At 32.4% G+C, this 15,788-nt stretch overlaps 1 protein-coding gene across 1 annotated transcript in view; it reads right to left on the bottom strand.

The window, feature by feature from the left end:
• Positions 1-15,788, bottom strand: part of LRRC7 (leucine rich repeat containing 7) — a 299,869-nt gene that overhangs the window by 233,822 nt on the left and 50,259 nt on the right. Inside the window, exon 3 of the mRNA XM_090269599.1 lies at positions 8,692-8,770. Within this exon, the coding sequence (XP_090125725.1) occupies positions 8,692-8,770 (79 nt within the window). The remainder of the gene's footprint in view (positions 1-8,691; positions 8,771-15,788) is intronic.

Below are 15,788 nucleotides of genomic sequence, written 5' to 3'. Positions count from 1 at the left end.
AATAAAAAGAACTGGTACTTTTAAAACCCTCTGGGTGCGCCTCCCTGAGTACATTTTGTATTTGCCCTACCAGTTCCTGAATGATGTTTACTATTCTGCTTTTTAAAAAGTTTTACTACACCACTTTAAATCCTATAAAAAATTTGTATTTTTTTTGGACATTATACAAATGAAATTATACTATGAAAATTTTTGACACTTAAAAATTGGCATTAGTTAAATTCATCCATTTTGATATCGATGACTGATCACTATAGCACAGTATTCTACTGTATGAACATATCACAATTCATTTTTATTCACTTTCTAAAGAACATTACAGTTCTTTCTATTGTCTTGTTTGTTTTCTATAATAAACATTACTTCTGTGAATAGTTTGAATATATATCCCTTTATACAAGAGATTAAGTTATATCCCTGGTTACATGAGATTACTGTCCCTTAGGAACAGTCCTCAACTAATGACTAGCAGGAGTATAACTTGCTCAACTCCCTCACAGGTGTTTTTACATTGTTTGCCAGAATTCCCCATAGAGATAAAGGTTCAATGATCCAATCTAGTAAATAGCTTGATAATAACCCTCTACAAGTACTTCCTGAGACTATCTCATAAATATACTGCATGAATTCTTTTCTAAACATCTGCTTTTGGGGAAAACAGATTAAACACAATTAATACTTTTATAATAACTTGTAGGAATTTTTTAAACACTCTTAGGATCCTAATTGTATATTAATTATATTTTTTGCTGCAAATATCTTATTCTAGTTTGTATTTTGGAGTTGAATTGTTTGTATATGGCTTCACAAAGAGTTTCCATAAATTTGTTCTAAAAGAGAAATAAGATTAATGAAAGTAGAAAAAAAGAAGAAAGGAGGCAAATAAGAATGAGGGTTTTTATAATGAGGAGGTAAGAATTCACCGGAGATGGGTAATAAGAGAAGATGGGTTCTAGAGAAAATACTTTATGTATGAGAGTATTAGGAGCTTGAGAATTTCAACAGAAGGCAGGGTTTAAAGAGTATTATATATTTAACTCAAAAGTTTGAACTTTATTATGTAATATGAAAAATATCTATGGGAGATCATTGTATTTCTCTATATTTTCTTTTGTTATAATACATTAGAGCTCATATTCTTGTACTAAGATAGTTTTTATGATAATGGTAGAGATGTTTAATATATTTCAGTCTACATTTAAATACAGTAGTCCCTCTCTATATTGCAGTTCACTTATTGTGGCCTCGTTGTATTGTGGGATTTTAAAAAATATTATATTTAATTAATTATTGCGGATTTTTCACTATATCGCGAAAATTTTTGGTACTGTATACATATGTTGTTAAAGTTACGTAGGTTTAAGAGTGTAGAGTAAATGTAAGGTTCCTACTTCGCGGGGGCGTCTAGAATGTAATACCCGTGATAAGTGAGGAAATACTGTATTATCTTTCTTTAACGTCCTTTTGGTTATTACACTCATTTAAAAGAATGAGTCATTTAGGAGTTTTTAGAAAAATAGATTAATACATGTAAATGAGACAAATGTTAAAACATTTGATGTAATAATTTACTTTAACATTGTAACCATTAATAAGTAAAAAGGGTTTAAAATACTAATTTTCTAGTTAAAAGTGCAATCTGAATTATCCAGTTTTTCTTAGTCTATTATTCTGTAGGTATATGCACTAAATGGTATTATATTGTACTTCCTCTTTGATAAAAAATATATATCTTAATTGCTGCTTCTCTGGCAAAATTTATGCTGCAAGAAAATCTTGCTTCTTACATACAACATTTCTTTGAAGATTTAAGAGTTGACCACATTGTGCAGATTCCAATTGTGAAATTGGACTGCCAAAAATAAATTATATGAGAAACCAGAATACAAAGTAAGTCAATTTTTTCAGCCTGGTTTTGAACAAAGATGAGTTGACATTTTGTATTGAACCATTTTTTTTTTGAAGTACAGAGTTAAAGTACATATTTATATAGTATGTCTTAATTAACACCACATGTATTTTTAATTTCAATTCACTTCAACAAGAATTTATTGAATGGTTATTCTGCACTTAGATTCAAAGTTAATGTCTTCTTCCTTACTTTCCCCATAGCAATCTATTCATAGATTTAGCAACATACTTACAACAATTATTCTTTGTACAAAAATGGAGAATTTTCTATTCCTGGGTAAATTATAAATTCCTTGAAGACAAGGAATTTTATAATCCCCTCAATGATTTAGTCTAGTACACTGGAATATATTATTTGAAAAACAAATAAAGACAGTACGTCTATTAAAGAAGATAGTCAATTTTACTTATTTCTAATTTTATGGTACAAATTTACAGCTTCTTATGAAGACAATGGTCCCATTTATTAATATCACCACTTCCAGAGGAATATTGAAGGAGTAGCAATAAAGAAGATATTCCCAAGCAAGATAAATAAACTTGATGAAGATGACAATCATGGGTTGTCTTTTTCTTCCTCTAAGTTATTCAATGAAAATCAACATTTTACACTAAGTTAAGGGGCTCTCAATAATGAAATGAACTTACTATCTTAAAATAACTGACAGTTCTTCAATATGACTGACTTATTTAAAAATTCAAAGAATAGATGCATTCTATATATGTAAATAATTCTCTCTCTGCTAAGAAAATACTTTCATTTTATTAATTTCTTAAATGTAGCACATTCAAAGTACAAAAAAGAAAGGAAAATAAAGTGATACACCATACGGTTTAGTGTTTGAGCACATGGGCATTGATATCCAAAGACATAGTTTTAATCACAGTTATTTCAATTATTATCTCTGTGACCATTACTAGTCTTTGTGAGACTTGGCATTTTATTTTTTAAATGATGATGCCAACATCCACTTCCAGAGTTGTCCCAATAATTAAATGATGACCTGCCCCACAGTCAGAATTTAGTAAATGAGAGCAATTGTATTACTTTTACATGCTATAGTACTGTTTTTTTTCCTCATATTTCAATATTAACTATAACACTAAATATTTTTATTAGTGCTAATATTATTGTTGGAATACCAAATTAAGATAAGCTGCAGACATCCTTGTTTCAACATATTTTTTTCTAATTCCATTTACTTTAGAAGATAAATAAAAACATTACAAGCATTTGACCTCCATTAGATCAAATTAAATGATACATTTTATTTGTTGTGTTTAAGAAACTAATGTAAAAATTTTAACCTATAGGAAAGATATTTTACATCTAAATCTTGAAATCTATATAACTTAAATTTATACAATTAATATAACAATATTACAGAAGGTTTGGAACATAAAGAAAAACTACTACTTGTAATTCCTCCTTAACACAATCATCATTACCATTTCATGTATTTCTAATCTAATTTCCAATTGTTTTAATATCACTGCAAACTTATATCATGATTTCTCCCTTTACTTTGTAATTATCTTTCAATTTTGTTATATAACCACAATGACTAAATGATCTATCATTCAAAGTAGGACATTTTTGAAAGCTAACAGGAAACTATTGTTAATCATGCCGCATCAAGAGTTGTAAACAGAGCCATGTGCTTCTCTACATATCTGTCTGTATACATTCAGTAGATGTGCCACAACTTATTTGCAATTTTCTTATTGTTAAACATTATGAATATTTTAACTTTTTCAAAATGAATCTTTTAACTTAAATCAAAAATTAAAATGCCTCTTTAGAACTGGTGGAAAATAGTAAAAGGGACCTAGGGGCTCAAATACTATCTTCATATGTTTTCATTTGTAAAAAGGTACGTACATAAGATCTACCTACTTCTTAAGGTTGCTGTGAAGAGGAAAATAAAATAATATATCTAAAAGCCTGAGACATGACAGTTTCCCTCTCAATAAATGTTGGTCCATGCTTTTTTTTTCACTAATTGTTATTTTCAATCTTATTGTGGTAATTTTCACCAATAACTTAGTTTAGGCACTCAGACTATATTATAAAGTTCACACCTAAAGCTAAAACTAAGATAAAACACTCAAAACTATAACTTTTATATTCCATGATTTCTTTGTAGATTACTTGGGTCAAATAAAACAAACAGAAAGCAGGAGATTAAAAGAGTCAAGGAAACCCAAATCTGGTGTTCTGAAAAGAGCGATAAAATTGATAAATCTCTAGTCAGATTGAAAAATTTAAAAAAAAGAAGGAAACAAAAGAAAGAAAGAAAGAAAGAAAGGAAGAAAGGAAGAAAGAAAGAAAGAAAAAAAGAAAAAAAGAAAGAAAGGAGACACACGTTATTGATACCAGAAATGAAAGAGAGCACCACTTAGAGGACCCACAGATATGAAAGGGTTAATAAAAATGCTATAAAAAATGAGATCCCAATAAATTTGAACACTTACATGAGATGTTCAAATTCCTGAAAAGCACAAACTGCCAATGATCACTCAAGAAAAACAAATAGGTAATTTTAATACCTTTATAGCTATTATGGAAATTAAATTTGTAATTAAAAACTTTTCCATAAAGAAACATTTAAGCCCAGATGGCTGCATTGGCAAATTCTACCAATATCTAAGAAAGATATAATTCTAATTCTATTAAAAATTTGTAAAAAATAGAAAGGAATATAACCAAACTATTTCTATGAGGCCAGTTTTGCACTGATACCAAAATCAGACAAAGACATTGCAAGAAAAGAAAGTTCAGAGTAATATGCCTCATAAATATAGATGGAAAATTCCTTTACAAAATAGTAGTGAATCAAAGCCATTAATTTATAAAAAGAGTGAGAATTCATGACCAAGTAGAATTTATACTGGGAAAGCAAAGTTAAATTGACATTCAAAAACAAATCAATGTAACTTAACATATCATTAAATTGAAAAAGAAAAACCATATTATTGTGTCAATAGATTTTTTATAAAAGAAGCTTTGAAATAATTCAACATCCATTGACAATGAAAAGTCTCAGTAAACCAGATATCAAGATGTGATATAGAGATTCTAAGGCAGCCCCCAAGACCTTTATTTCTTGATATTTGTGCCCTTGTATAATCTTCTCCCTTTGAGTGTGGTAGGACTTGTGACTTGCTTCTGATCAATGGAATGTGGCAAATATGATGAGCTGTCACTCCCATAACTGTATATTATATGACTTCGTCTTGCTAGGAGACTCCCTCTATTCAGCTGCTGGCCTTGAAAAACAAGCTGCTATGTTGTGAACTGTCTACGGACAGTCTAATGGCTGGGAACTGTACCAGCTTCTAGGATTCCCAAGTGGCCTCCAGCTGACAGCCAGCAAAAAGCTGGGGTTCTCACTTTATAATAAAAAGTACAGGAATTCTGCCAAGAGCCTGAGTGAGCTTGAAAGTGAATTCCTGTCCACTTGAGCCTCTAGATAAAAACACAGTTTGACCAATGCCTCGATTTCAGCCTGATGAAACCTTGAAGCAGGGACCCAGCTAAACCATGGCCAGATTTCTGACTCACAGAAACTCAAGGATAATAAATTACCAAGCTTATGGTGATTTCTTACAGAGTATTAGAAAACCAACACAGATTTTGGTATCTGGAATTGGGATTCTGCTGTAATAAATGCCTTAACATGTGGAGTGGCTTTGGAACCAGGCTCCGGTCAGATACTAAAAAAAGATTGTTGAAAAGCATCACAGAGAAAGCCTAGATTTCCTTGAAAAGAATGAAAAGTAGAAATGTAAACTTTAAGGATCCTGCTGAGGAGGGCTTAAAAGGAAGTGAGAGATAGTTATTGAAAATTTCCTCAACCTGATGAAGGGCTTGTATGAAAAACAAGTAACAACCACACATAATTGTGAAAGTCTGAATGCTTTCTCCCTAGGTCTGGAAACAAGGTAATGATGTCTCTTTTCACCTCTTCTACTCAACATTGTACAGGAAGTCCTAGCCAGGACAATAGAGCAAGAAAAATAAATAAATAAAAGGCATACAGATTGAAAAGGACAAAATAAAACTGTCTTTATTCACAGGTTCATGATAGCCTACTAAAAATAATCACTCCAAATCTATAAAATATCTACCAGAACTAATATGTGAATATAGTGAGGATGCAGGATATAAAGTCCATATTTGAAAAAATCAGTTGTATTACTATATAACAGCAAGAAACAATAAAATAATGGAAAAATCATTTGCATTTGCACAAAAAAACCCCATAAAATATTTGGAATAAAATGAATAAAATGTACAGGATTTATATGCTAAATTCTATAAAATATTGATAATATATTTTTTAAAGATCTAAATAAGATAGAGATAAACTATGTTCAGGGATAGGCATACTCAATATTCCTGAGATACTTCTGCCCCAACTGATCTAGAGATTCAGTGCAATCCCTATCAAAATTCCAGAAATATTTTTTTATTTTTGTAGACATTGGCAAACTACTTATAAAAAATATATGAAAAAGCAAAGGGCACAGAATATTGCAAATATTTTGATAAAGAGGAACTAAGTTGAAGGACTCACATTCCCTGATTCTACGAATTACTATAAAGCTATAGTAATTAAAAATGTATAAAACTGATGTAGGAAGATGGCATATAAATCAGTGTACAAAACAAAGAATTGAGAAATGAAACCAAACATATAATCAATGGATTTACAAAAAGGTACTCAGGTGATTTTATGAAGAAAGGACGATCTCACCAAACAGTATTGGAACAATTGGAAATCATACACAAACCAACCAACCAATCAACCAACAAACTAAAAAAACTAAACATGACCCTCATTCTTTGCCCATATATAAAATTCAGCTTTAAATGGATCATATACCTAAGTGTAAAGCCTAAACTATAAAAGTTCCAAAGGAAAACATAGGAGAAAATATTTGACTATGAATTTAGCAAAGAATACTAGGAAAAAGAAGCATAAGCCATTAAAATTATATAAATAGGACTTCAAAGTTAAAAATTTCTTCTGAGAATTACTATCTAGAAGATGGAAAGATAAGCCACAGGATGCTTCTATTCTACAATTTTGGCAAACAAATACCTGATAAAGGACTGTTAGCCGGAATATATAAATGATTCTAACAAATCAATAATAAAAAGACAGGACAATATAAATAACAAAAGATCTGAACTAGCCCTGGCTGCTGTGGCTCAGTGGATTGAGCGTCGGCCTGCAAGCCAAGTGTCGTTGGTTTGATTCCCAGTCACGGCACATGACTCAGTTGCACGTCAGGTCCCCAGTTGGGGGCGCAAGTGAGAGGCAACCACACAGTGAAGTTTCTCTCCCTCTCTTTCTCCTTTCCCCTCTCTCTAAAAATAAATGAATAAACAAAACAACAAATAAATAAATACATAATTTAAAAAAAAGATCTGAACTTTTACTTAAGAAGTAATACAGATTGTAATTAAGCACATGGAAAGATGTTACTTGGACATGAAAAATATAAATTGAAATTACTGTGACATACCACCATGAGATAGCACATTTACTAGACTGGCTAAATAGAAAAACAAAAAACAAAAAAAAACTAATAGCAGCAAATTTTGAGAAAGATGAGAAACTATAATAAATTGCTGGTGTAAAAATTTATCTCTAAATTTCAATCTCCTTCTTCTACATTCTATTCCACTACTGTTCTCATCTAAAACCTCTTCTCATGATCCATCAAGAAACCATCTTCACTATTCCCTTTCCTCAACTCAGTTAGTAAAAATTTCCCTTAAAATTTCCTTGGTCTTCATTCAATATATAACTTCCTAATGGGTTTAAGTTTCTCTCAGTCTCTCCAACATTATGTGGACAAAGGTCTGAGGAAGTTTTCTCAAGTCCTACTTTCAGTTTTTGTATAATTAAAATGCCAATCTTACTCTGAAAATCATTATCTGCATCCCATTTCACTGATTTGTTTCAACCTCTTTCAAGTATTACTACAACATCAACATCCTTTCTAGATTTTAAGTTCACTTCCATTGTTAAGTGACTTTAACATTGAGGTTCATGACTCCTCCAATCCATTCACTTCCTGGTTTCTTGACCTATTTGATCCATACTATACTCTAGCACTATGAAATAACTAATTTCCTGACATGGTCACAGGCTGGGTCTCTTTTTCTCATGGAATTTCTTTAATAACAAATTATGAACCACAAATACCCCATGTCTGATCACAGCATCTTTGCTATCCATTTATTCCATCCTGCTATCCTCATAGAATTGTCTTTTTGCTCTTCCTATAATCTCTGGTACACAAATACTGTTTTTTATTTTTTGTTTTTTCTGGTCATAGTTAATTCCTTTTCTAGCTTGAAGTGCATGATTAGCTATTTTCACACACCTATTGATACCTTAAACTCTTGAACTTTATTGAACTTTCATCAGATAGGTCCTTGATGGCAATTTTCCATCAACCATAACTAATAACTGTTTTCTTAGTTTCAATGCTCTTCCATGGAATGCTGCCTGAGAACCACAGAAAAATAATGACAGTTTGCTTCAGAGTAATGCCATCTTGCACCAGTTAGGCCTTCCTGTTACTCAGTGGTGCTTTTAATAATCTTTTGTTGAACTATTCTGATTTGATAATCCTTTTCCCATAATTCTATTAAACTGAGTTTTAACTGCAGCATTTGAAATTAATTTATTATGTCAATTTTTTTGGTACATTATTTCGTTGGAAATGTAAAATAAATAAAATAAAATTACTTATACTCACTTAGAAATGGGATTGACACTGGCTTCAATAATTGTTAAACACTTACAGCACTTTATGTTTTCTGGAAATTCTTGTACACCTAAAATGTAAAAGAAAAAAATACATGAAAATGTTCCAGTATTAATTCTCTAAGTTATAATTTTAATACTAAGAATGATTAATTAAATACACAGTATAAGCACTATGGGTGTTATCATTAAAAATAATGTTATATATTTGCATCATATCATATATATATAATTTTAAAAATAGAATTTGAATGTTAAATACTTTATAATAGTAATAATTGGAAATTGGATATGAGATAGAGAACAATTGCATATTTGGCATAAGATAGATCTTGGCTCTTTATATGTGTCTAAAGAAATAAAAATAGTTTGAGTTTACTTAGTTATTATAGCATTGCTACTGGAGAAAGAAGAAATCAGAAGATATAAGAAAATAGAAGATAAAATCTTTGGTCCTTTCATTTTATAAGTGGGGAGATTGAACACACATCTGAAAAATAACTAAGGACAAATCACAAAGCCAACAGATATTCCCAAATGAATATCAGACTCTAACAAATCTTTGCAATTCTTCCTTGTTGGCACAGAGTGCAGCTCTGCATCTGCCTGAAAGGTGAAGAGGTGAGCAGCCCTTGACCGTCTTTTCTGGAGGCTTGGAGGCAGCCAGCCTGGATGACTGCCCTTGGAGAGCTGCTCATCTGTGGGCACAGCTGTGCTGTTGGCTATGTGACAGGAAAACACACGTTTTTCTTCCTGTAAACCAGTAAGCCCACAAAACCTAATCCTAAATATGAGCACCAGAAATTAAAGATGTGGAGGACATTTCAAGCAATTGACACAAATGAATCAAATATAGTAGCCCCTGCAAGAGTTATAAAACAGCTATAGGAAGTCATTCTTACATGCCTGCTGTACTACCTGATCTCAATTTTACAACTATTATTAAGGATCTAAAAATTTTCATAAAATACTAGTCCTGCTAAAACTTCATATATGACAGAAGGAGGAGAAACATTTTGTGGGAGGATTTAATTGAACTTTTTGATGGTAGCTACTTATGAAAGAAAACCCTCCACCTTCTTAGTTTCAGCTGACTGAGACCACCATGGCCACAGGACTTGGAAGCCCAGTGAATCAGCTCCTCTTCTATTTAGCATAAAATAGGGGTACAAAAGAGAGTGTGGGGACATTTCTCATGCCATTTTTCCCTCTGTGAAAGTTCATCAGAAACTACGCTATCTTAATATTATTGCTAAAGTATTTTGCCTTCTTAATAAGAACCCAAGGAATTTTAGGAGCTCGCTAATGTGTGAATTGAATGAGAAATAATGATTCTCTTCTTTGAAAAGCCATAACACCTAAAGCTTCCCTCATTAACTAGACATAACCAAATGGCAAAGAAGTCAATAAGCTAATCCTTAAATGACCTTCAACATTTTCCTTGGGTATTCACAACTACTTTGGATCTCTGCAACTAACAGGGGTATAATGCTTCTTCTTCCCTTTCTTTAGCTTTTTCTCTTCCATCACCAATCTGGGCACATTAGACACTTGTGTGCCTGATGCCTTGTGCCTACACTACCTTAGAATGATATTTCCTGGAATTATGTATAAACCAAGATATTAAAGCAGAGCAAAATAAACCATGACATTAAGGAAAAGTCTGCATCTCCTTATTTTCTACTGAAAATGAAACTGTATGCTGTGTTGAAACGCTACTACATTATTATTATTATTTTTAACTTGTATTATGTTGTTCACAGTTTACACTTAACATTGTTCAGAGCAGAGTCTACCAGACTGAGATGAAATCCCAACTTTATCACTCATGCGTTGGGAAACCTTCAGCAAGTCATTTAAGTATACAATGTACTAGTTTCCCACTTTAAAAAAAATGGTGATTATATGAACAGTTTCGCCAGAGTTGCAGTGAGGATTAAAAAAGATAAATCAGATAAAGTAGTTGGCAGAAAGTGCTGCATAAAATGTTATCTGTAATTATTATAAATAAATAGAAGCAGAGGTTACCAGTCAAAAAGGAACCAACAATCAAGTCAAAATGAGCTTGAGGTATAATTTTGTAAATTTATCTACTTAGAAAAACACAGCAAAGAAGTATAAATAGTGTGCTGAAAGACTATCCCAACATCTAATCAGTATAGTAGCTGACATGAATGCTTTTGCAGATGCAGAGTAAATTATAAAAATATTATATATGTATGAATATGCATATTTATGAACATTTATATATTACAGTATAAATATATAAATATTTGTGCTAAGCAACATTTTAATATTTTTGCTGAGGTTCTTATAGCTAACTTAATTTACTTATGAAAGTTGAAACACATTTGGGAAAATATGTGCCGGGGGAACTCCATAAATACTAATATATGGGATTTAGAGTTTAGAAAAGTTCTTAGAGCATAATCTCAATTTGTAGGGCAATCTGAAGCTGGGGAGATAGGACAGCACAGTGGTTAAAAGCAAAGATTGGAAAGGTGACTGAATCCTTGCATTATCACTTAACTAGCCATGTTATATTAGGCAAACATTATAATATCCGAGTGTCATTCACTCATTTCTAGCCTAATTTAAAGGTCTATTTTGAGTATTGGATGTTATTAATGTAAAACACTTAGTATCATGTTTAGTATGATACTAATTATGGTACCTAATAAATACTAGATAAAATTCATGTATTAATAAGAGGAAAGCTAACTCAGATTTCTTTATGCCAGTGTATAAAATAATTTAATTCTCTTAATAATCCTGTGAAGAAGATATATTAGGCAATATTATTTTAATTTTATGGATAAAAAACCACACATTCACAAGAACTAAGTGGCTTATTTAAATACTTAATGAGTATAGGTGAAAATGGATATAGGTAGAATTTAATTCAATTTTTTATCACTATATCTCTTGTTCCTCTTTACTCCATTATATTATTTCCTATTATAATGATGTTAGAGTTTATTATAGAATGCACATTTTTATTAACCAATCTTTAAGATTAGTCTGTCTGGTCCTCTGAAACATAGTATAATCAAATAATTTAAAAAGTTATATATGTATGTATATGTATATTTAAAATTACATTAAACACACACACATACATACATATTCTCTAAGATGGACTTTGTTTTGATTTTCAAATTTATTTATCTAGAAAGAGGGAGATAAATATCTTTTTTTAAAAAGATTTTATTTGTTTATTTTTGAGAGAGAGGGGAAGGGAAGGAGAAAGAAAGGGAGAGAAACATCGATGTGTGAGAGAAACATCGATTGGTTGCCTCTCACATGTGCCCCAACCAGGCACCAGGCCTGCAAACCAGGTGTGTGCCCTGACTGGGAATCAAACTGGCAATGTTTTGCTTTGCAGATGACACCCAACCAACTGAGCCACACCAGTCAGGGCAGCAGATAAATATCTTTTACTTTAACAATATATCTTATTCCAATCATTTTTCCTTGTGATTACTGTAGAAAACAGGATCAAGCAGCTGTAGGCCATACAATTCAAGTTTTAATCCTTATTTTTCAGTTCACACATCACATCGACCTTCTAACATAAGTTCTTAAGGGCATCACAAGTCCTCTCCTTTTGGGAATCCCTCAAGATTCAAGCTTATTTTATTCCGACTAGATTTAAACTTAGGCTGAGTAACCAATAAGAACAGTACTCTAAAACGATTCCACAAAAAGTACTGTTTTATAGGCAAAATGGAATATTTAATTTTAAAATGGACAACTGCCCTATTCACATATAGCAGATGACATCAATAAATGTTTACCATTCTGATTAAGACACTGTGGTATTATTTCTCCAATATGTTTACTTCAGTAACTATGCCACAAGTTATTTTGAATATGTCCACAGAAATACTGTCAAATGAGAAATAACACTTCTGTATTCTGAACTTAAGCCATCTTAGAAACAAAGCTTCTAATGCAATGAAGTTATTCATAATTGCATTAACAAAATGTTAATATCTTGAAGAATAAAAAATATAACAGACTACTTTATCTGATTATTTTGTTTGCCCCCTTTTTAAAAAATTAGGTTGAAAAAGTTCCTGTTTAACTTTCAATTATTCAAGAACTACTTCATTTTGTGGGGTTTTCATTCTTGTTCTCTTTCCTGATGCCTCTATTTGACTATTTCACTGCTGTGCAGAAGAAGGGGAAGGAAAGAATTCTGAAATCAATCCAGTACGAAACTTTCCTGCCTAGCATGATAAAAGTTGAAAGTCATGGCTAAATTTAGGTTTTAGTATATTCAGTTAATTGTTGTCACTGTAACTACCCTGCTTATTACTGATGCAGACAAACAAGTCGTGACAGAAAATTTTTAAGTCAGTAATTAACATAGTGTTCAACTTTATGTAATTATGAAAAATGATTGTTGATGTGAATATAAAAGCCTAAATTAAAGGGTCAATTAAAATCTTGTTAAGCTTTTAGTTGGTTTTAAGTTGATATTTAAGTGTGGAAAAATATTTTTCCCAATGCAACAGGTAAGTATGGAAACTAAATGTACCAAATAATTTTGTCACTATCAAATATGGAGCCCAGCAATAGCAATAGCAATAGCAATAGCAATAGCAATAGCAATAGCACACACTGATTCCCAATGATCATCAGTAGAAGACCCTTAAAGAGCAGATCTGGGTGTAAGACATTTCTATAGCACATATATTTGTCTTTTAATCTCATTTTCTGAATATATTTATTTAATGTATTATAATTTTTACCAGTTTTCATCCAATCTCTATCTAAATCCTCAGTCTAAGTATCATCCATATAAATACATTAAAATTCTATCATCTGCATGAAAATTTATTCAACTATTTGACTACATATGGCTCTCTCTTCTCAACACCTAGCATTTTAAATTTTATTCTATATGAAATGAAATGAGATGGAAAAAATAAGACATAATATGTAGTTATAAATTGATGAGTCACTGCTTTATCATCTTGTCTTAGTTGTCTGTCTTATATTTCAGTAGCTAACTTTAATCATTAGGTCTCTAAAAAGGAAGTCATTAATATACAAGGTCTGTCCAGAAAAAGTACAACCATTGTTAATATTAACGAGTTTGTGTGATATTAATATAATCTGGCAGTCAAGAAGAGCAGACTGGAATGCACATGCATAAACAATGACTACCTCACTGTACCAGTCAGTGGGGACAGTAGACATCCATGGGGTGAGCATGTGTACCGTGTGGTTGTCGCATTCAAAATGACTGAGCAAATATAGCAATGAATCTGCATCAAACTATGTGTTAAGCTTGAACATTTCTTGGCAGAAACTATTTAGATGATTCAGAAGGTCAGGGGGATGGAGAACTGGTGATCAACAGCTTCATCATGACAATGTGCCAACTCATGCATGACATCTCGTGCAGAGTTTTTTAGCAAAACATCAAATCACCCAGGTGACTCAGCCCTGCTACAGCCCATATTTGGTATCCTGTGACTTCTTGATTTTCCCCAAACTAAAATCACCTTTGAAATGAAGAGATTTCAGATCATTGATGAGATTCAGGAAAATATGATGGGGCAGCTGATGGCAATTGGGAGAACTGTGTGAGGTCCCAACATGCCTACTTTGAAGGGGACTGAGGCATCATTGTCCTATGTACAATGTTTCTTTTATCTTGTATCTTCTTCAATAAGTGTCTCTATTTCTTTTTTCACATAGTCTTTTTTTTCATTATTTTTCAATTACAGTTGTCCCATTTTCCCCCCATTGCTCCCGCCCACCCAGCCCACCCCTTCTCCCACAGTCATTCCCCACCCCGTTGTCGTCCATGTCCATGTGTCATTTATACATGTTCTTTGACTAGACCCATCCCCTACTTACCCCCTTCTCCCCCTCCCCCCTGATAATTGTTATTTTGTTCCTTGTTCCTTGTTTCTGTTGTTCATTAGTCTCCTGTATCAGGTGATATCATTTGGTATTTTTCTTTCATTACCTAGCTTATTTCACTAAGCATAATTCTATCTCCATCCATGTTGTCACAAATGACAGGAGTTCCTTCTTTCTTTCTGCTGCATATTATTCCATTGTGTAAATGTACCACAGTTTTTTAATCCAATCATCTCCAGATGGGCATTTAGGCTGTTTCCAACGCTTAGCTATTGTAAATAGCGCTGCTATGAACATAGGGGTGCATAAGTTTTTTTGAATTGGGGTTTCAGGATTCTTTGGGTATAATCCTAGCAGTGGAATCACTGGTTCAAATGGCAGTTCCATTTTTAGTTCTTTGAGGAAATTCCATACTGTTTTTCATAGTGGCTGCACCAGTCTGCATTCCCACCAACAGTGCACTAGGGTTCTCTTTCCTCCACATCCTCGACAGTACTTGTTGATTTGTTGATAATGGCCATTCTGACAGGTATAAAGTGGTATCTCAATGTGCTTTTCATTTGCATCTCCCTGATGGCTAGTGATGTTGAGCATTCTTTCATGTGTCTATGGACCCTCTGTGTATACTCTTTGGAGAAGTGTTTGTTCAAGTCCTTTGCCCATTTTTTAATTGGGCTGTCTGTCTTCTTGGTGTTGAGATGTGTAAGTTATTTATATATTTTGGAGATCAATCCCTTGTCTGGGTATCATCGGTAAATATGTTTTCCGATACGGTTGTTTCCTTTTGCTGAGCGGAAAATTTTTAGTTTGATATAGTCCCATTTGTTTATTCTTTCCTTTATTTTCCTTGCCTTAGGAGATGTATTGGTGAAAATATTGCTACATGGGATATCTGTAATTTTCCTGCCTATGTTTTCCTCTAGGACTTTTATGGTGTCACAGCTTACATTTAAGTCCTTGATCTATCTTGAGTTTATTCTGGTGTGTGGTGAAGTTGGTGGTCTAGTTTCATTTTATTACATGTCCCTGTCCAGTTCTCCCAGCACCATTGGTTGAAGAGGCTCTTCTCATTCTACTTTATGCTCCTTCCCCCTTTGTCAAATATTAGTTGACCATACAGGCCTGGGTCTATTTCTGGGCTCTCTATTCTGTTCCATTGATCTATATGTCTGTTCTTATGCCAGTACCAGACTGTTTTGATTACCATGG

Source organism: Furipterus horrens, unplaced genomic scaffold (assembly GCF_987537825.1).
Source record: "Furipterus horrens unplaced genomic scaffold, mFurHor1.1.pri manual_scaffold_3, whole genome shotgun sequence".
NCBI classification, from domain to species: Eukaryota; Metazoa; Chordata; class Mammalia; order Chiroptera; family Furipteridae; genus Furipterus; species Furipterus horrens.
This window is presented reverse-complemented; position numbering and strand designations above follow the sequence as displayed.